We start from the raw sequence: 23,379 nt of genomic DNA on the forward strand, positions 1-23,379 counted from the left end.
ACTAATTAATATTATCTTTGTCCTAATACATAAGACTGTTTTTTACTTTTTTGCTTGTTTCTTTTTATAAAGATCTAGAGCATTATTTTATTTTTCTATAATATCCTTAATTAATGACAGTATTCTCTCTTCAAACATTAATTATTCTTTGGTGAGAAACAATTAAATGGAGGGAAAATGAAGTATAATTTTGAAAGAAAATATAAATTATAAATAAATTTAATGTGATTAATTAACTAAATTAACTATTTTTTTTTTCAAAATTGGAGTAATTGAAAGGGTATTATATATAAAAATAAAAATGTAATAGGTTAAATAAAAATGTGTGAATTATTGCAAGTCCTAATATTTTTTTATTTTCACAGATAAAAAAAATAGAAAAATAAAAATAGTAATAGGTTAAACCATGTAAATCTTACAAACATTCGAAAGACCGTATTCAATGAAAGATACATGATGAGTTTATCGAGGTAAAAAATAATTTCTTATTTTCTTTTATGATGGGAACAAGTCTAGTTGACATTATGAGTTTTTTAAATTTTGATCTGAGTAATTTATATAAACAATCTATCTTTAAAGTGCTTAAAAATAAAAAATAAATTAATATAAGCAAAATATATATCTTAAATTTTGATAGCCTAACCTAGAATCCCTTAAACTTGTGTTAACAATCTGTACACAAGAAAAATGTCAGCGACAACAGGCGATTAAGTTAAAATTGAAACTCTCTTGGGCTCTTGGCATTGGCATTGGGACGCACGCGCACACAACAAAGGGGGGCGAGAAAGTCAAACTGTCATATTACTACAATTTAATTATGCTTCCAAATAATACACATTTAAGGGGTAGGAACTAAGAAGGGTTAGTTAATTAATTTGAAGTCCTTAATTCTTCTTTACTTGTCTCTCTCTTTCCCAAGTCCCAACTATCGCTTTCTTTTACTTGCACATTTTCAAAACCCCGTCCTTGCATATTTATAAGAAGCCCCTCCCTTCTTTATCTCCCTTGTAACAATCCAACACTCTTTTCTTTCTCTCTCTTTCATACCTCTCCAACCAAGACCAATTTGAAAACCTCTTCAATCCAACAAACAAACGTTCTCCCTTTTGTTCTGAGAGAATCAATGGATGGAAAAGGAGCAAGAAGTAGCAACACCCTTTTAAGTAGTGAGGACGAGATGGACCTTCGAAGAGGCCCTTGGACCGTCGATGAAGACCTCACTCTTATCAATTACGTTGCCACTCATGGCGAAGGTCGCTGGAATACCCTCGCCCTCTCTGCTGGTAACTTGTTACTATTACTTTTCCTAAGTTTTTATTATTATAGAATATTTTATTCACCACAAAAACAGTACTACTACTTTATTTTCCAAATTTCTGCTTTCTATCTTATGTGATTGTGGTATGAAGCCCCCACTTTTAATTGCATCCAATGAATTTTTGGAAAGCCAATTTTTTGTTGACTCTAGTGACTTATAAGTCTAGGTTCATACTTGTGTTGTATGGATAAATTTTAAGATATATCATATGGCATAAAATTCATGAATATTGGTTGGTGACAATTGCTTGGCCGCACCCACTTGTGAAAAAAGGGAAAAGGCCAGGAAATGAATTGATACCTCCTCTCTCTCAAATCATTAATGTTTCAGAAAAAGAAAGTGCCATATAAAGGAGTGGGAAAAATGCTCTTTCGTTTTCCCTCGTTTTCAGTGTTATGATATACCCAGTGCTTTACCAATCTGGGTAAATAACTAATAGCCTTTCTTATGTTAATTATATAGGGCTGAAACGAACGGGGAAGAGTTGCAGATTGAGGTGGCTGAATTATCTGCGTCCTGATGTTCGACGTGGAAACATCACGCTTGAAGAACAACTTTTGATTCTGGAGCTCCATTCTCGCTGGGGAAACCGGTAATTACTTCACCCAAATATGCATGCATTCTAAAATACCCATTCCTTTATTCTTCTTATTATTTTCTTATTATATATATGCATCAATTGCATAAATTATTAAATTTTCAAATCAAGAATCTCATTATAATAAATCATTTTATAATTTTGATATAGTAAATATTTAATTTTTATTTAACCCCTTCATATGGGATAAAAAGATTGCTACCAAAATAGAAATTAAACAATATATTTATACACAAAGTGTTTTTCTTTTTATCATACCGTCTATTAATTAGAAATTGTGGTAATATTAAGAACCATACCTAGTATGACTTTTGTTAATTTTGGATTATATTTTAACTAAATTAGAATTCGTTCATGGATTGGATCAGATGGTCGAAAATTGCTCAATATTTGCCTGGTAGAACCGACAATGAGATAAAGAACTATTGGAGAACCCGTGTCCAAAAGCATGCCAAGCAACTCAAATGCGACGTGAATAGCAAGCAATTCAAGGACACCATGCGTTACATTTGGATGCCAAGGCTCGTGGAACGCATTCAAGCCACCGCTGCCGCCTCCGCCACCACAACCGTTACCGCTACCACCGCGACCAACAATGCATACACCTACGGAAGCAACCTTAATAACAACAAATTCGAGGTTCACGATCACAAGGGCAAAATGGGGTTAACCGATCCTTCAGTTATGAACAATGACTTAGTGGGTTCACATGTCACGCAAAGTTACACCCCTGAGAATAGTAGCACCGGTGCGTCATCATCAGACTCGTTTGGGACTCAAGTCTCAGCAATTTCTGATTTGACTGAATATTACACTGTCACTGTTAGTGGTAACAATAACAATACTAATTCTGCGGATTATTATCAACCCTCTCAAATTAGTTACTCGGATAGTTGCATCACAAGCCCATCTGGGTTGTTCCCTCAAGGGCTAGATTTTCAATCCATGGATCCAAACACCCCGTGGAACATGCAAAGTGGGGACTCCTCTGACAGTTTTTGGAACGTTGAAAGCATGTTGTTCTTAGAGCAGCAACTCATGAATGACAACATGTGAAAACATTGGGAATAGGAAAATAAGACTTAGATACGGTTCTTCTTAGTATTGTGTTTTAATTAAAGTTAAAGTTAACACAAGTTATTGAAGTGAAACTTTAATTTTAATTGAATAATAATACTGAAAACAAGAGTTGTATTTAAGTTTTATTCTTTTATGAATTATGAATTAGATTGACAGAAGGGGTTGTTTGTGAAATATACAGGTGAAAGTATAGAAAGTAGCAACATTAATAAATCATTCATGTGTAGCACACACCTAGATATTTAGGATCTATGATCAACAAATATCTGAAACGGTGGATTATTATAAGGATAAAGAGAAGGATTTTTTTTTTCCAGCTTGTAGTTTTTTTAATGATTAAGTTTTTATTAATTTTTTGTCATTACTTTTAATCGATCTCTCTAAAAAAATTTGCTCATTTTTAATTCTTTATTTATTTTTATTGTTTAAAATTATTTCTAAACGTAAAATAAATGAGGGACGGAAAATAGACAAAACATTAAGTAATTTTGAGTAATAAAAATAAATAATAGACTAAAAATGAATAAAAAGATTTAGAGGGACAAAAAATACCAACAGAAAATTAATAAATGACTAAAAATTATCAAAAAAAATTAAACGGTTAAAAATTAGAATCTGAAAATTTTGAGGTATTAAAAATTTAATTAATGCTTTTTTTAATTTATTATAATGGAGGTGGTGAAAAGAATTGTAACTTATCCTTTTTTGATAGATGATTTCATTCTTTGAAATTATTAACTATGTTCTGTTTTATCTTTGTTTATTTTGATTCGATTCTCATTTTCATTCCCTTTCTTATTTGGTGATTTTGATTAGTAGCTAGCTACCTAGTGAGTGCATTATAGATGCAGAATCGTACACAATTAAATAATAATAATTTAAAGATAAGCACACTTGGCTCCACACACACGCCTTTTTTCATTTTCTTCCCTACAACTGTTATTATATTACATTATGAGTAATCCCACTCTTGAAACCTTGTCCACGGGACCTGAACCAGGGCCCTATATCTTCGAAAGTTTCTAGATTGTTAAAGAAAAGGTAACAAGTATTGGCTAATTTTTTAGACGTGGTACTGTATTATTGGTGGGCTAGCTCCAATGTTCAAGTTGGCCATTAGGGACAATATTTTTCTAAAGTTCTAAAATATGCCACCTAAGTACGACTCCAAGAACCCAAAATAGTCTCACGCTTTGTTGGGTTTCATCCGGACAATATATTTTTTTTACTCGCCTCCAATCTCATTTACTTTCAGTCCAATCCATAATCAAGAGTGTTTCATCGGTAACATCATAGTTTCACCACAAAACTTTATTCTAATGTAATAAATAGTTGTGTTGTATATTTGCTGAATGGGGGGCCTCCACTCCACGTGCCAAGGAAGAAAAGAAAAAAAAGAAAAACTCAGAAATCGTGATGAGCTTTGAATAGGAAGTTTCTTATTAAGATAGGCATTTTTTAACTAATATTAAAATAAAAAAAATCTTTATCAGCAAAATCGTGATGAGCTTTGAATAAGAAGTTTCTTATTTATTTACTTACATAATATACATTGAAAATGTATAATAGTGTAATTTCTTTTGGACTTGTTGAATAAAAAAAATACAAATATATAAAAAAAAAACCTATGCATTGAGTGAGGTTGGCTGCCTAAAAAAAACTGAGAGGGCAATTCACATGACACTATTTGAATCATTAAAAAACAAATGTTGAAAGATACTATTTACCATAAAATATATTTTCCTTTCCTTCATTTCACAAGAAAATATACACTCCTTCATAATTAAGTGATTTTTAATTTTTAATAATATAAAAGAAAGGAAGTATTAAAAAACAACGTGAAGGAATAGTTTGATTTTAGAAAGAAGAAAAGGGAAAGAGGGGAGTATGGCGATGGCGGCGCGGAATCTATGTAGGGCGCGTGCCTATAAGGAAGTGATCCTTCACACACGCGCACACGGCACAGCACAGCACAGTGGTGTGCGTGTTTACAAGTTCCCACGTGTTCTTCTTTTTCAATTAAAATCCTTTTCTATAAAAATATTCTTGTAACCAAAGCACTCAGCCGCAACTCTTGAAGTTCAAACAACTACGCTAGACATATAAGTTAAGTCATCTATGACCTGTAAATCATAATATATCCATGACGAAGAGACATGGTTAAGAAAGGAAATAAAAAAAATATCACAAATTTAATGTCTTGTTAACAAAAATTAATAAATAATATTTATCCATGAAAAAAAAATCTACGACAGAACTCAGACTACCACTTTTTCTATTTCTCACTTGTGAATGGATACTTCTTCACCTTAAAACAACTGAATTCATCGTAGCCCCTTTCACCTATAAAAATATGTTCCGTATTCATAGGCATACCAGTATTTCTTATTCGAGTTTAGTTTAATTAGAGTTTATAGATACGTGCAGATATTCATGTAGTTTCATAGATATATGCATCATATGATGGATTAAGTACTATTAAAATCACAGTTTTTTTTTTATATATAAAACAATTCTGTTTGAGTTCATAATATTTACAGTATTCTTGGATTAAATTTTCAGTATAGTGTTTTTTCATTTGCAAAAAAGTATTTCTGACATCTTAATTAAATAAAATTAAACATATATTACATAAATTAACTATTAATCGACATTGGCTTATTATTACAACTGATTAAATTCATATATAAATTTAAAAAGGTAAAATATATAGTAACATAAATATGGCAATTAATATAGAATTATGGCGTGTCTCAGTGATATTGAGTCTAGTTTTCTTATATAATGTCTCAAGCTTCAAGTCATGCAAGTCTTGTTGAAGAAAAAAAAACTGTTGAAAAGAAAAATTTTCATTAAAGATAATTATTTAAATTTTTTTAGAAAGATTAATCATCAATAAAAGTTGATAAATATTTTATAATAATAATAATAAAATATATAATTATAATATAATTTGTGATTTTTTATGTTACTTTAATTAAAGTCACAAGTAGTAGTAAGAACAAGATTAACTTGGTGACTGAAAATTAAGATTTAAGAATTAAAGAAAAAAAAGAAGGAAGAAATATTGATTTAAATATTATTATTGATATTTTAACAAAAAAAATAATTAATAATAAATTAAAGTCACAAGTTCAAAATTGCCCATGAAATTTACACTGAATATTTAGCAGAATTCCTCTGTTTACGCATCGATTCAAACAAAGTTCAATTAGTTTATAGTTCAATCCAGTTGGTATCAGTCAAATGTAAAACCAACCTATTAACTCGTTTGAAATAGTTACCCGATCGGGTCATCAATCAAACCCAATAGGAAGTTAGTTACTTAAATTTAACCTTGATTATTAAAATAACATTATACACAAAGTTACTTATGCGACCAAAAAAAAAAAAAACATTATACTATAAAAGTTTACTTATGCCACCAAAAAAAAAAATCCACAAGATTACTTGTACATGCGTGTATATCCATGTATGCGAGTCTACTTAAAAGGTCTAAAGTTTTGCAAATTTATTTAAATATTTTTGAAGAAAATAATTAGCGTGACTTTTTTGCAGAACGGGTCGACTGTATAATTTATAGTTTTGGATCTATTGTTTAAAATAAATAAATGAATGAATCCTGGTTAAACCATAAAAAATTCACTCTAAATAACAAATAAACTTAATTTACTCAATTTTTCACAACTTGAAATTTATATTAACTGTTGAAAATAATTTTAAATTATGAGAACTATTTCAATTTAAAAAATAATTTTTCCTAATTTTTTTTAAAAAAACTCTCAGAAAACTACTAACCTTACGTTTTATTATAAAAATAAAACAAACTGTGAACTTATAAGAATCATATACCAGTAATATAACCTTTATTTGATTATAAAATATAAATTCTTTATACTTTTTTTCATCATGACATTTTTACGTAATATTTACTAATTTCGTTTATTACTGATTTTCATCATATAATTTAATTAACTGATCACTTTTTAATGAATTTTTTTCTTTTAAGTATATATTTTTTATTTACAAAACTCAAATGCAATTTAAAAGAATAATTCAATTTTATTCAAAGAATGAACCTGATGATAAGAGAAGGGAGAAGAAGTAGTAGATTTAAATATTTCACTAATAAAATAATTAATAATTAATATTTTCCAATTAAAAAACATGATGTTGGTAATCATTTATCATTTTATATGTATATACGTTTGAGAGACGTATTAGTGTACAAGTTGAGTACTGGAATAAGAAAAGTAGAAAAGTGTTGTATAACTGGACTCCACAAAGAAAGAAAAAGTGTGGGGACCAAAGACTTTTTATTCTTGAGAGCCACGTTTGAAAACAAATCAATCTTCGCGTGGTGGGACCATCGGAAGCGACTTTCAAGTTTCAAGTCAAAGCTCGGTGGGACCCACGTGGGAATTCACCGTGGCATTGAATTCGTAGGACTAAGCTCAAGGAATTCCAAGACATAGTATGTAACTATTTTCCCCCACTCACAATTTCATTTCATTTTCATCCACAATTGGAAAACTTCCTTCATAGATCCTTTTCAATGAATATCAAGCCGAAAACACAAATCTAGATATTTTAGGACATATTACATTTACTTATATTTCTTACGTGCAACAAGAAACAAAATATATAGATGAGAATATTAATTATAATTAATATTTATTAATATACACTCATTTGTTTTATAAAACAAAAAAATTAAGAAGTTGGGATTTTAAATTTTTCAAATAAATTTAAATGTATACTATTTTTTTTATAAAAAAAGACAGATATATGTTAATAAAATACTTATTTTTTTCATCACATTATGCGTAAATCATGGGTACTAATATGAGCTTGTTTTAACATAATTAATAGTTTTAAGTTTAAGCATTAGGAATATAATTGTATTAAATTGTTATAAATTTTTTTTTCATATATAATCATTTTCAATTTGCATAAGATTGTCTTAGAAAATGTACGTGATATATAAAAAAAAGTACTTTATTTTCTTATTAAAGCATGGGATTTAGTCAAATTTGAAAATTCTGATATATGTTGTTTTTCACTATATTTAGGGTTAGTGTCATATTATTTGTTTTTATTATTATCTTAATTATTACACATGACAATCAGACAGGAATGAGAATGTGATTTTCCATTCTCATCTTTAGTTCTTCAAATTATTCATGTATCCGTTTTCATTTATGATGGGTATAAAAAAAAATTCCTATCCTTGTTGGATATCCGGTATACACCCGTTCTATAATTTTTTTTAAAAAGTATGTATTTTGCAAAAACAATACATATAAAAGTATTTTTTAAAATTAAATATATTACTTATTTAAGGAGTACAATTTTAAAAAATTGAACAAAACTAAAATTAATTTTTGAAAAAAATGAACAAAGTTTAAAAATTTGAATAAAATAATTATATTTGTGGGATATCAGAAGTATAGGTACATTCCCCATACTTGTTCTCATCCCATTCTTAAAAAACTGGATATTATTGAATATTATCCATATATATTCGATTAAAGTAAATATTATTTATCAAAGTTGGGATGAGGAAAGAATGATACCCATAAATACGAGTTTGTTTGTTATATTTATTGTTTATATTATTTATTTTGATTATCAATAAAATATTTATCTTTGAAAAAAAATAAAAATTTAAATTTATCTAAAAAAGTATAAAATTATAATTATCTAAAATTACTTGAATACTTTTCTTAATTAGCAGGAACATTCTCATATGATCTTCCACTGACTCCGTTCAATGTCATTTGATTTTCATGAATAGTAATGGGTTCCCGAAACGCATCATTCTTCTTTGGTGTGTTCTGTTTCGGCCCGGAGAGACCAAGAAAACTAAGAAGGTGGAACCACAAGCTGCCCTTCAAAGTGGACTTGACCAGCTTAATCAACAAGATATTTGAGGGAGTTGGATTTTCATACATTATCAGAAAACTCTTCATATTACTATTACTTTATTTTAATTGATACGTTATTTGGTAAACTTAATCGTATTTTATGTAAAACCTAAACTTACTAAATAATGTAATATTGAAATTGAAATATATATATTCTTTTACTGTTAAAATAAATCGTTTTTTTAATGCTCAAAGCAAACAGCACATAATATGCAAAAGATTTATTTTATTTTAATTGATACGTTATTTGGTAAATTTAATCGTATTTTATGTAAAATCTAAACTTACTAAATAATGTAATATTCAAATTGAAATATATCTATTCTTTTGCTGTTAAAATAAATCGTTTTTTAATGTTCAAAGCAAACAACACATAATATGCAAAAGATTTTTCTCAAAGGACCGCTGGGAGCATCCATCAAAATATAGAAAAATGTAGTTTTGGTCATGCTATTTATTTGAATTTTTTTTTTGTTTACAGCTATTATTCGAATAATGATGTTTGTACTAAAAAAGCAAAATACATTATTCTTTATACCATGGTAATAAGAAAATTATATGTTTCAACACATTATTCTTTATTTTATTTTTCCTAAGTAAATAAAGTGTATAAATAATGTAAATTTTTCAATGAGCTAATGTAATATTAGTATGGCTATTATTTTAGATGTGGCTCATGCCTGATCGTATTGCCTTGAACTTGGTCATGCATGTTCGTGGCTCTTGGCATTGTAAAACACTATCTAGTGTCCCTGACAACATGCATGAACATTGAATGAAATTAAGAAATATTCAATGTGAAATCGTATGTAATGTAAAAACCCTCTTGATGATAGCTATACTTATATATTTTTTCTTCTCCAGATACGTTCTCTACTTTATAAATTATAACTAGTCGTTAATCTGCTAATCTATTGACTTGGGTGTTGGAATTTCTTTAATTGACCACCTCCTTCGCTCACTGCATCAACAAAGCAATGCCATTAATTGATCTCCAATACGCCTTTCGGCCTTAATCAATGCCTCATGGAAGTTAGAATAGAACATTACCATTAAATTTTTGTATTTCACATAACATCGTTTGTCAACGGTATATCCTTTTCATTGCGTGAAGCATTGTGATGAAAGCTGGGTGGAGTGGAAGTACATGGTTGTAAGGCCAACCCTTCACAGCCACAAGTTGATAGTTTACAAAAAGTTAATGGTGGCCTTGTTTATGCTCAAAATATACACAAGTTGTTTTCAATCCGTAACTAAAAAATTTAATGCATGCTTTGTCCTTCCGCTTAAAGTAAAAACAAGTTTTGCGTTTATTTTATTCTTATCTAAGATAAATGGAATTTTTTTTTGTTAACTAAGGTTTGAGAGACTACGATTTGAGTAGGTCTAGGGTTTAAATTACGTAAATGGAAGTTTTTAATCATAATCATACTCTACCAATTGAAATATAACCACTCATTTAACTGCGTATGAAGATGGAATTCGTTTTTTTGAGCTTCAAATGTTAATAGGGTCACAAAAAAAGAAAGAAAAATTAAAATAACAAGTCATTTGTTAATGAAGTATGAGTATAAGTGATGCTCAAACTCAATACAAGTAACGTCACTGTAATCAAATCAAATGATTAGTTTACTCTTACAAACAAAAGCAAGACGATCCCACCAACAAAATATCATTTCATAACTGCTGTTAATTGTTACAGTGGCTTATCGTACGATCGAGTTCCTTAACCCATATGTCCTGCTCACATGAGTAGTGGTGCTTAATTAAACAAAAGAAAATCTTCTGCAAATATTTATTAATGTAAAATATAATGGCCAGCAATAAAGCCATGATCGTAAGCGTGTTAGTTGGGTATGGCAGTATGAGACACGTTTTTTTTATTTTATTTCTTAAGCTTTGGATAAGACCAAAGTTAAACATCTATTACGTCATGAAACAATTCTTAATCGCTATTCAATTTCGTCAATGTCGTTGTGTTGGTTTGTTTCGTGCTGTTATTCTTCCTAATCTATGACAATAATTTAAATACGAGAAAGGTTGGCAATAGATTATTTAAACACACTTTTCGTTATTAGCTAAATCTTATTAGAAATTATAAATTTTTGAGTTTTTTTTTTATTTAATGAATTTTATTCATAATTTTGTAATTTTTAATATATTTTATCTAATAGTAAAAAAAATATTTTAAAAAAACGTGCTAAATAGTGTGTTATTAGCACTTATCATTAAATCATTAGAAATGAATTATAATTAAGTGAAGGCATAGGCTTCCGTTAGTAAGTATCATGCACAAGGAAATGCAACTTGGAGTCGTAAGTTTGTCCAATATTTATAATTTAATGATATGCTAAATATTTTAACAGTGAATGATTATTTTGCCATTACTTAGTCGAAGACGTTATTCTCCTTCATGTTTGTTGTTGACTATTTTGCCGAATGTGAAATAGAACAATCATGAACTAATCAAACACCAGATTTATTGATTTCAAAGATTGGCTTTGCATGTTTTCTCTCCTTTTGGTGGCGCTGGTTCTCTACGGTGGTTTAAAGGTCTATAATACACCTATCGAAAGTTGAGGTATTGTCAAAGTAGTTGCTTTGGGACTCATTTCTGAATCTATTTTGGTGGTTGTCGGTACATCAAGTTCATTTTGAGGTATTTTTGTAAAGTTTTATGTTGAAATTTGTTTTATTGTAGAAATGGGGTTGTTTTTGGTTCAATGTAGTGTAATGTTGTGTGTAATTGGTGTAAAATTTCAAGTCAAAAGATAATGTGTATGCATATTGAAAATTTAATTTTCATCGGTAAGATTTAGTGACTTAAATGTAAAATGAAATATTGTACTATACTAGATGAACCTTAGTTGAATAGATATATTGAAAGTTGTTTTTGTTTCAACTTCGAATAAAACTTATTTATTATAGTTGGTGACACTTTTCACTATAAATAGAGAAGAGATTTAGTGGAAAAATACAACACATGAAGAAAGAGTGTGTGAGAAGAGAGATTGTGAAACAAAGTCACTTTGTTGATAGAAAATTATTTTTGTGTGAGAGTGTTATCATTTCTTGTAACCATTGAGTGAGATACTCGAGTTTGTAGAGTGATACACTATTTGGGGTGAATTACAATCTTGTAATAATTTTTGTGATAGTGAATATTTTTTGAGACGGTTTTGTGGATGTAAGCAAAAGGTGTCAAACCACGTTAAATTCTTGTGTTTGTTATTATTTTTCCTACGATATAATTTTTGTGTGTGTTTTCACGATCATTTGTGAGTGTGAGTAATTTTGTTTGAGTGAACGTTGATTATCCAACAATTGGGTCATTGGAAGTATGGATGGATTTTTGGTTCAATGTATTGAAATATTTAATTAAATCGATTAGATCTCATTTTGTAGAATTTGAAATATTTAATTGTGGATTTAGGTATGGAAAATTTGGAGGAAGAGCAACATGGGGTTGTTGTGTATGTACTTGATGAAACGATCCCCGATGTAAGTGCTATAATTTAAAATAATAGGCATTGTGTTATGTGAATAGTTGATTAAGTTAAAATATATTTCATGTTTGTTTTTGTGTAAAGGTTTTGAATGAATCAAGTTATGAATTTGTAGTCAATGATGATGTTAATGCAAAAGAACAAGAAACTGGTAGTGGTGATGATGATAAGGGTCTTTTGTTAGTTAATAGCGGATTGTTTGAGGAAAGTGGTGAAATTGTACCAATCATTATTAATGGTTTGGTTGATATTGTTGACATTAATATGATGAATATTACTAGTGATGAAGTGGAGAGGTTCTTATTTGGTGACCTAAAGTGGCATACTTGTTTTACTATTGGTATGCACGAATTGATGGATTTTCTATTAACAGAAACAAAGTTGTGAAAAATTGTAAGAGTGAAAAAATACAACAAACATTTGTTTATTCTAGAGAAAGTTATGGAGACGATAGGGGGTTGATGGTGGAAATAGGAAGTATGAACCGAGAAATGATATTAGATGTGATTGTTTTGTTAAGTTTGTTGTGCATGTTAAGAAAAATTATGAACGATGGGAAATAAAGGACTTTAATTATAGATATAGTCATGATTTGTTAGAGGAAGATTATTGTTATCTATTACCTTCACATCAAAGGATGACTGTAGGTGATATTTTGCAAATTGGGAACCTTAGAAAAGCAAAGATAAGAGCTCTTCATATATCTGGTTTATTAACTAAAATTTCTGATAGTTATGACAAGATAGAATGATATAAGAAAGATTTTCACAACCATATTGTACGATAAAAAAGACAAGATTACTATGATACTACTAGTGCATTAAAGTTTCTTGATGGCTTGAAAAAGACACACCATGTGATGTTTGTAAGACATTCAAAAGACAATGATGATAGGTTGCAACATTTATTCTAGTGTGATAGTGAAAACCAATTAAACTTTGAAATATTTGGTAATGTGATTAGAGGAAAACTAATTACACAAGTCTTATAAAGATGTAATACATTTTTACACGAATCATGTTAATTTGCTTAAAATATATTAGTTATGGATAAGTTCATGTTCCGGCTGCCTAATATACCTTAGCGTTAAATTAATAATTAGTGGGTTGTTTCGAAAGCTAATTTCTAGAGTGGATTCGTATACACACACAACAATATAATGAATGTCTTGGTGATTCATGATTATCAATTGTGTGTTAGAGCTCAAGATCCACTGCGGTCTCTTTATAATATATATTCTATTTTATTAATTCTTTTAATTCGACAAAATGTACAGAGTGCCACTACAATTCACACACAAAAGATGAAAAGAACTTGGAATAATTGGTGGAGCAAGAATGTACAAACATTTATATTTTAATTTGGTCGAGCAAGAGTGTATTAACAGTTTTATTTTAATTTTTAATTCCGACCCAATGATTAAAATTACTTGTCTAATAAACTAATAATTGGAGATTAGTGCTTTGACTAGAAACAAGACAACGAGGAGAAAATATCGCGTAATAACTTTAACACATAAAACACGGTGAGTTAGTGTTCAATTATATAATATGACTCTTGTCAAAAAATAAACAATTATAATATGACTATATGTTGATGTGGAAATATATCACTGCTTACGCCAGAGATTATTAAATAATGACACTTCGGTAGCACGCCACGCGCTTGTTATGTGTTTGAAAATTGAACCATTCCTTCAAAAAGAAAGAAGAAAAGATTGAACCCCTAAATTATTATTTTAATATTTTGGTATAATTCTTTTCTTTAATGTGTCATTATTTTTTCAAAATATTTCAAAAATATATATTCGTTTTTGTGAAAAATTAAAATAAAAAGTCATAAAAAATTAATTTGATAAATACTTTATATTTAAAAATTAATTTGTTGAAAATAACATTTAAATAATTAATAATACTGACACGAATTACTGAATCCGATCCTCTAGAATTATAAAAGCAACTACGTATAATCTAAATGAGTATTTGAATTATAAATTAAAAGTACACTTCAAATGAAAGATTGTAATCATATTTGTTACACCAAAAAAAAATGTAATTATAATTGTTAATTCAAAAGTTAATTGGTGGCGTCAAACCATATAACCTAAGGGTAATTCTATCTGTATTCCCTTTTATCTCTTTGTACTTTTTATATATTTAGAAATTAATTTCTGGAGTATAAAGTAAATTTCAGAATACAAAGAAATAATAGAAACTCCCATAACCGAACCTATAGAAGAAACAAGCCAGCCATGACGACCTACCACTAAACAAGGCCCAAAAGCCACATAGAAGGCACCTTTATTCCTGGTTGGTTCTCGACGTTGTTTTTTGTCATTACAATTGGAGTTGCTGTTTGCACCATCTGTCTTTTGTTTTTGCTAACAACATCATCACATTTTTCTTTCTAATTGTTATTTTAAAGTTTTATTTATTTAAAGATAGATATATTTTTTCAGAATTTTAATTTTAGGATGCATTAAGCTTTCTTCCAGAAATTCAAATTGAAAAGTAATTTATAAATTACTTTAGAGATTAAATTTTGTTCACACTATTTAACATACTTTGGACATTAAATTTTTGAAAAAAACATTATGCACTCTTGTGAAATTAAAGTTTGTGTTGGTGTGCGTATATGGAGTGGGCGTTTAATACTTTTGGCATAATAAACGTTTAGAAGTGATTTTGTAAATCACTTTCGTGTTTAGGTAAGGATAATTTCAAAATTGCAATTAACGAAAAAGAGGAGAGCAAATTTTTTGGCTGTTGCTATTTGCACCCCATTTTCTAACTCTCAATTGCCCATTAAAACAAAATTTTTTGTATAATAATAATGAAAATGAAATATTATATAATGAATATATGCTGAAAATAGTTTAAAATTAAGGTTTAAAGAATGATAAAGATAAGATGAAAATAAAATTTTAGATAAGATTTAAAGAACACTAATGATAGAATGAAAATAAGACTAACAAATATGCATATAAGATAAATGTTTATTATTATTTTTATTTCTTGTCAATCATCTTAATTCTTAAGTGATATTTTATTAAAAAAATGTATACCTATTTTATAAGTATATCTATGAAACTATGAATCATAGTTCTGAAGATACATTTATGGAATATGTATATGTAATTCCAGAAAGCAAAAGGAGTGTACTTCTTTAAGAAAAAGGGTATGATGGGTAATTGAGAGGTAGAAAGGGGGTACGGGGCTAGACTTAGAGTAAAAGGGAGTGTAAGTATCAAGATCCTTACAAAGGCCATAGCGGCCCAAATAATGGTTGCAAGTTGCAAGGATATTCTTTTCTTTTGATTTTTCTCTTTGCTTCTAATTAGTGACAACTTTAACGTGCGCAAATATTTTTGTCCGCAGGACCGAAGTCACCAGTGTCGCACGCGTCTTGTTACGTGCGACAAATATAGCTCACACGTGGGAAGGAAGAACGAAAATATCGCGATATTTTAGCCTAAGGAATAGGAACGAGCATGGCAGCCAATAAAAAATGAACACGTATTAGTTACGCGGCGTGCACCGTAGGAAGTGGAAGTTTCAAACATGTGCTTTTATTGCAAAAAAGAGAAAATTAATATTAGGCGCTTTTGGCCTGATCCATTTAAATATTACAGTATTTGAATACTTGAATAGACGGTTTTACCCTCTTTCCTTCAAACATGCCTATCCTCACCACGTCATTACTTTCTTTGATTACCCATTTTGTCCCTTTCCCTAATGTCCCAGGATTAGGTCTTAAATTAGGTTTGAAATGAAAAGGAATCCAACCTTGGAAATCAGCAATGAATATTGAATACGAAGATAAGGATGCGGAAAAGACCTCCTTGATTACCAAAATAAATACGCTTCAAGCAAAAAACAAAAGTACCCATACCCAAATGAAGTGAAAATATTGAAAAACCTTGAAAACAGAAGCAACGAATCCAACAATAGCTAAAATTTGATTTTTATCTTTTTATGTTCCAAACACAGTGTAAGCCTTCAACACGCTGCCCCAGTGCCCCTTCACAATGAAAGTGTTGGGAGTATTTTGTATGACATGAAATGTTATAGCTTTAACATATTTTAATTAAATTCATAAATACATTTTGTATGATATGAAAGTGTTATATTTCTCTTAAAAAAAAAGAAAGTGTCATATTTCTTTAATAGTTCATCTAGTTAGTACGTGTCAATGCCTAGAACAGTGCCCAAAAAATTCCTGTCATGTGTTGCTTTAGTGTTTTCTTTTTCTTAATTGCAAATGTTGTTCTCTGTTGGGATGGGACTTGTCCATTGAATCTACCTGGGTCCAAGGCTATTAGTGTAAAATAAAATGGTAACTCAAGAAAAAAATAGCGACCACGTGTGAGGGACAGTAATGTAATTTTCTTTTCGTCAATTTCAGAACCTGCGAACTTTCCTTTCTCAAAGCTTATAAAATGGCGTTTTGAGCTTCGTTCTTCATTTCTTCAAATCTCAAGCACTGTTCGCTCTCTCATTCAAACCATTCGATCTCATCATCTCCCCAACCTGTAAGTAAAACTACAAATCACTGTAAATTTACATTACCACTCTCTTAGTTATTAACTTAGAATCTTCCCTTTCTAGATTATAATTATAATTAAATTTTTTTATATATATTTCCTCCCATATAGTTATATATTATTGTTGGGATATATGCATAGAAGAGTCATAGATAAAGAAAGTCTTGATTATTAATAGTCCAAGGCAGTTTCCTTTTGTGGGGTGTGGTTATTTGATCATACAAAATGACTAGTGGTAGTTGTATTGGAATCTCTACCATGAAGCCTTGTTGTAGAATCCTATGTAACTATAAAAGTCCATCTATTTTTGGGTTTTCTCCAACCAAGTTGAGTGATTCAGCAATCATGGGCATGTTGTCCAGATCATGTCGTCACAACTCAACCCATCGCCATAGGTACAATACCTGTAATACTCAGAATGTAGGGTACATAAATGGGATCCATCCGAATCGGAGAGATTTTAGTGTTTCCGGTTCGAATTGGGGTCTTGCTAGGAATTTTAGCACTAGTTTTTGTGTCAATATTGGTAGTTTTAGGCCTAGGGTTGTGTCCTTGATACCGCATGTAGCGTCGGATTTTAGGAATCACTCTACATCAGTTGATTCTAATGCTAATGACACGAGCTTTGAGAAGATTTTCATTCAAAGCAGCTTGAATGTCAAGCCATTGATAATTGAAAGAATTGAGACTGATCAAAGTAAATTGGAGGAAGTCGCTGAAGAAAGATGTGACGAGTCAAATGTAAATATAGATAATTTGAAGGATTTAAGTGAGAATAAGGTTCAGAGGGAGGTATCTGAGATTGAAAAGGAAGCTTGGAAGTTGCTTCAGGATGCTGTCGTCACTTACTGTGGGAATCCGGTTGGGACAGTTGCAGCTAATGATCCTGCGGACAAGCAACCGCTGAATTATGATCAAGTCTTTATCCGTGATTTTGTTCCATCAGCACTTGCCTTCTTGCTCAATGGTGAAGGGGAAATTGTCAAGAATTTTCTACTTCACACATTGCAATTACAGGTATGTTATGACCTCAACAGCTTAATTAGATTGTTACACCATACTTATTTGCTGTTCTTCTGCAGAATAGTTTCTTCTGTAGTATCTGTAAAATTTTGATATAGCTCTTAACAATAGATGCTTAGATACCTGCTTCTATAAGCACTGCTATTTATGTAGTGTATTGTATGTTGAGGTGATGTAAATTAGCTTTAATGCGGCATAATAAATGACAGATGTTCTTGCCTATCCATCAATTGTATATAGTTCAAAGGATTTTAGAGATAGATTAATGAAGGATAGATAAGACATCATGTGTCCTATGTTAAATGTTACTGAAGAATTGTCTAAGTGCATGTTTGGATTCCCATTATAAAAGCCCTAAACCAGGGTTTGGGCAAAAACTTGTCTCTTGTTGCCTTTGCTCAAACCTTGGTTTGGAGATTCCCAACTTGAAGCCAAACATACTCTAAATGCTTCTCATACACTGAGCCTAAATCATTTTCTCCTAACTTCAAACAAAGAATCCTGGTAAATGCCTCACTAGCTAAGTTTTGCCAATTTGTATCTCAAACAAAATGAGTAACCAATTAGTGGGAGGGAAGGAATATTATTTAAGGTGTTGTCAACAAACAATGTTGATGAAGCTGTTATGTGATTTGACTTAATGGCTTTTGGTGTACTTGTTGGTCATTTAATATTTTTATTCAATGTTTTTGTTTGCCAGAGTTGGGAGAAGACTGTTGACTGCTACAGTCCAGGGCAAGGGTTGATGCCAGCAAGCTTCAAGGTTAGAACTGTGCCTCTTGACGGTAGCAATGAAGCATTTGAGGAAGTTTTGGATCCTGATTTTGGTGAATCAGCTATTGGTCGTGTTGCGCCTGTTGATTCAGGTAAGTTATTTATTGTTATTGAAGCTAAGACATTTATCAATTAAATTAAATGTTACCTACACTGTCATTAGATCCTCTTTTCCTGATATAGTCTTTTGATAATTTTACTTTTTTCAATTTTTTTGTTTGCATAACTTAATTTTACAGTCTAAATTTAGGCTAAAATTTTGAAGTTTATGCTAAATGCTTTGGTAACAGGATTGTGGTGGATTATATTGTTGAGAGTTTATGGGAAATTAACTGGTGACTATGCTTTGCAAGAGAGAGTGGATGTCCAAACAGGCATAAGACTGATCCTTAAGTTGTGTCTGACTGATGGATTTGACATGTTTCCTTCTCTATTAGTCACTGATGGTTCCTGCATGATTGATAGAAGGATGGGCATTCACGGTCACCCTCTTGAGATCCAGGTAAGCTGATTGCTAATTATTACTGTTTATATGAGGAATTGGGAATTATCATACTTTGTTCTTCCTAACATATGGTACTGAAAGAGGGAATTCTTCCATTGATAATATGGTTTCCTGCTCTGTAATTTGAGCAGCATGCTCTTTCAGATGCATTATTTGAGCAAGAACAAGTGATGTCACCATGATTCAAGAAAACGTTATTCTTTGCCGTAGAACAATCTCTGATTGACAATTTTAAAATGAATAAATTTCCCTTTACTCACTTTTGGACAATACTGATGTAGCATTTCATATTAAAAATTAAAACATACTCACCATTTTATAACTTTTACAAGTGTGCATTATTGAATAGTTACTACTTGCATCTTTATACAACTAATTGTAAATTGGATTGAAGTTGGTTGTGGGCTGTGGCTTTGTTGACTGTCTTTAACAACCTTTTCCTCATGTCTCATCAGTGCAGTTTTGCCTATGCATTAACAATCGTTTTGTCTTGTGTTAGATGATGTTAGATGATTAATAAGTCAAAGGGTGATTTTTGAAATTGTTGGTTAGACATATTCATTCAATATTAAGGTCAGATATTCTGAATTGACTGTAGTTGTCTGCCTACTGCAGTGGCATGAAGCTATTAATAATGCCGTGTAATATTGTCTGGAAGAGACTTAGAATGATAATTAAACATATTGGTCCATCATTGATCAGATTCTATCCCGTTTCCCTTTTGTTACATGTTGGTTCCTGGCTGTTTGAGTTGCCTCTTTACTTACAAAATTTCTCCTTGGGTGTATTTGAATTGCACATTTGCAGGCATTATTTTACTCAGCTTTACGCTGCTCTCGTGAGATGCTGATAGTCAACGATGCAACTAAGAGTTTGGTGGCTGCTGTTAGTAATCGCCTGAGTGCACTCTGTTTTCACATGAGAGAGTATTATTGGGTTGATATGAAGAAGATTAATGAAATTTACCGGTACAAGACAGAAGAGTATTCTACTGATGCTGTCAACAAGTTTAACATCTATCCAGAGCAAATTCCTTCATGGCTAGTAGACTGGATTTCTGAGGAAGGTGGATACTTCATTGGCAATTTGCAACCTGCTCATATGGACTTCAGGTTTTTCTCACTTGGAAACCTTTGGGCCATTGTATCATCTTTAGGCACAACAAGACAGAATCAGGGCATTTTGAATTTAATTGAGGCCAAATGGGATGATATTGTTGCTCAAATGCCTCTCAAGATTTGTTATCCAGCACTGGAGGGTGAGGAATGGCGTATAACCACTGGCTGTGACCCCAAGAACACGTATGGCTCTTCTAAATTTCTTGTTCTTTATGACATGATTGTTATTTTTGCAAGAGTATTGCTACAACCACAACCCTCTTGATACAAAAGTTCACAATGGTGTCATGCAAACCATTAAAATAAACAGTCAAATGTTTCGATATCTTGCCAGAGATAGTTGTGTTTTCTTGTATCATAAAGGTTTTGGCTGTTGCATTACTCTTCTCTTAGAGTATCTGTATGCTATCTTATCTCCTCCGTTGTCTCCTGTTGGAAGTTACAATGATAATTTCTGTTAAACTGCTTGCAGCCCTTGGTCATACCATAATGGAGGATCTTGGCCGACACTTCTATGGCAGGTGAGTTTGGATCATGTCATCTTTATGATTATTTATTATACTATTTTCAATAAAATCAAGTGCCTTTCTGTTATATTTCTTGTTTAGACTAAAGCAATTGAAAACCTATTATATATTTCCCTTTTCTGAAGAGGATTTATTATATGAAATTTATTAGAATGCACCAATAGCATACAGGTTTTTATTTTATTTTTTCACTCATTCAATCCCAGATTGACATATATGATAAAATTGTTGACTTTTGTAATAATTACGTAAAAGTCATATTTCGGACGATTTCTAACTAGTTCACAACACAAAAAATTTATGCTCGCATTGTATCAAGATTAAACTCTAGTTATATTTCATATTTCTATTTTATCTTTTACAAATATAAGCTTATTTGGTCAAAATCCAGATGCAATTACTTCCTGTACATTTCCTCTACATTTTGTTGTTTGAAGAAGCCTTTTAGATTTTCTATGAATAAGGGCCTTGTTTTAATGAGCTTACACTTAGTATGGTATCTCTAAACTTCAGTTCACGTTAGCCTGCATCAAGATGGGAAGGCCTGATTTGGCACAAAAAGCAGTTGATTCAGCAGAGAAAAGGCTTTCAGCGGATAGATGGCCCGAATATTATGATACCCGGAACGGAAGGTTTATTGGGAAGCAATCACGGTTGATGCAGACATGGACCATTGCTGGTTTCGTGACCTCAAAGATGCTTCTAGAGAATCCAGAAAAGGCATCCTTGTTGTTTTGGGAGGAGGATTTTGAACTTCTTCAGAACTGTGTCTGCAAGCTAAGCAAAAGTGGTAGAAGGAAGTGTTCCCGTTTTGCTGCAAGGTCTCAGTTTATTGTTTAATAGGGAGGAACAGAGAGTCATTGTTTGAACTCTGTAGTAGTGTAGGTGAACTAATTTATTACAATAATAACTGATTGATGCCACTTTTCAGAATTAATCTGTTAACTGTTCCTGTTATTTGGTGACAACGGCTAACTGTGCAACATAGTTCTGTTGCATCATTTATTTATGCGGGGTAAACTTCACGGATATCTATGTCCTGGGAGATTTCACCTTGTACTGTATGTGCTATGTTGCTTCACTGTGTATCAGATTTGAACAGTACTCACATTAATTCTACATTATTTAATTTGTTTGGTGTTTAGTACATTTTTTTTTATTTTAATGAATTTAATTTTTATATATTAACAGTGTAAAAGTTTTAACATTATAAATCAATCATGGTTTTTAAGGTGATCGTTAGAAAGTTAATAAATTTATTATATATAATAATAATGTACTGGCGGCATGTCCTTGGATGATCAACTAGTAGTAGTGCCATATTAGCCAGTTAATGAATCGTGTAAGTACTTTTGCAATTCTAGCTAACTGAAGTGTTAACATTCCATGAATATTTTACACGATTTTATTAGATTTGTGATCTGTCGCGGGCAATAAGTTATGCGAAAACTTAATAGTTTGTTTGGATTCCATTAAAATCCCCTATTGTGGTAACAGGAATCAAGTTGTATAGCAAGGATAGCTGCCTGTTAATGTAATTTTCAATTTCAAAATTGATTTGACGATTAACAGACTTGAATTAAAAAAAAAAAAGTAGAAATGTCTAACTTTTTGGCATCATGTTTATGATGTGCATTGAGTTAAAAAAAACAAAAGTCAAAACCGTGTCAATATGCAGGAGCTTAAAATATTAGAGAAACTTTCTATCAAAAAAAGTATATTAGAGCAACTCCATTGGAGTTGCTTAAGTTACTTCTTAAAATTAAGAAATTTAAAAAGATCATTGGAGCAAATCAGTAAATTCTGTTAGACATTGTTTATATAAATAACTAAAAACCAAGGTTATTTAACTGTCAAAAAAATATTTTTAAGTTAAAATGAAAGTTCTTATGTGAACAGAGAGATAAAATGGTGTACCCTTTAAAAGTAAGTTAAAACTCAAGTTTTTACATTTGGAGTAAAAATTAGTGAGTATTCTTAAATCATATGTGATTAAAAGAGACGAACAGAGAGTTAAAAATTTAAATTGAGCTTTTGCATTAGGATGTTATTAGTATTAAGGATGAAGAAACATACTAGACCAACTTATTTAACTTGTTTCGGCTTGCATGTCACCAATCCACCAAAAATAGAGATAGGGTGGGCTGCCCACTTTATATATCATAGGTGGAAGAAAGTAGTTCATCCTATCAATATATCAATTATTAGGTTGATTAAAAAAAATATTTTTTATTATTTTTATCTAATTAAAAAATATTAGTTTGAGGAGTTAACCAATTCAACTCGAGTCATTTTTTGGCAAGTCTAAATGGGACAAGCCAAAATAGGTTAGTGGGTTACATACCAAAACCCAATCAACCTAAAAAAATGTGTAAAACGAGCCAGTTTAGCTGATCAATTCCATTTTACCACCTATACTTAGTGTTGATATGAACACTGATCAAGTGTAGACGTGACAAG

At 30.7% G+C, this 23,379-nt stretch overlaps 2 protein-coding genes across 2 annotated transcripts; both read left to right on the forward strand.

The window, feature by feature from the left end:
• Positions 1-1,007: 1,007 nt before the first annotated feature.
• Positions 1,008-3,309, forward strand: LOC100791349 (uncharacterized). Its single transcript, NM_001252986.2, has 3 exons — positions 1,008-1,283; positions 1,781-1,910; positions 2,285-3,309. Exons 1-3 carry the CDS (start codon positions 1,124-1,126, stop codon positions 2,970-2,972), a joined length of 978 nt encoding a protein of 325 aa, NP_001239915.1. The 5' UTR covers positions 1,008-1,123; the 3' UTR covers positions 2,973-3,309.
• Positions 3,310-16,867: 13,558 nt separating this feature from the next.
• LOC100791877 (alkaline/neutral invertase A, mitochondrial) lies at positions 16,868-22,050 on the forward strand. Its single transcript, XM_003529455.5, has 6 exons — positions 16,868-17,989; positions 18,696-18,861; positions 19,060-19,271; positions 20,082-20,575; positions 20,865-20,913; positions 21,433-22,050. Exons 1-6 carry the CDS (start codon positions 17,198-17,200, stop codon positions 21,757-21,759), a joined length of 2,040 nt encoding a protein of 679 aa, XP_003529503.1. The 5' UTR covers positions 16,868-17,197; the 3' UTR covers positions 21,760-22,050.
• The last annotated feature ends 1,329 nt before the right edge of the window (positions 22,051-23,379 follow it).

Source organism: Glycine max, chromosome 7, assembly GCF_000004515.6.
Source record: "Glycine max cultivar Williams 82 chromosome 7, Glycine_max_v4.0, whole genome shotgun sequence".
NCBI classification, from domain to species: Eukaryota; Viridiplantae; Streptophyta; class Magnoliopsida; order Fabales; family Fabaceae; genus Glycine; species Glycine max.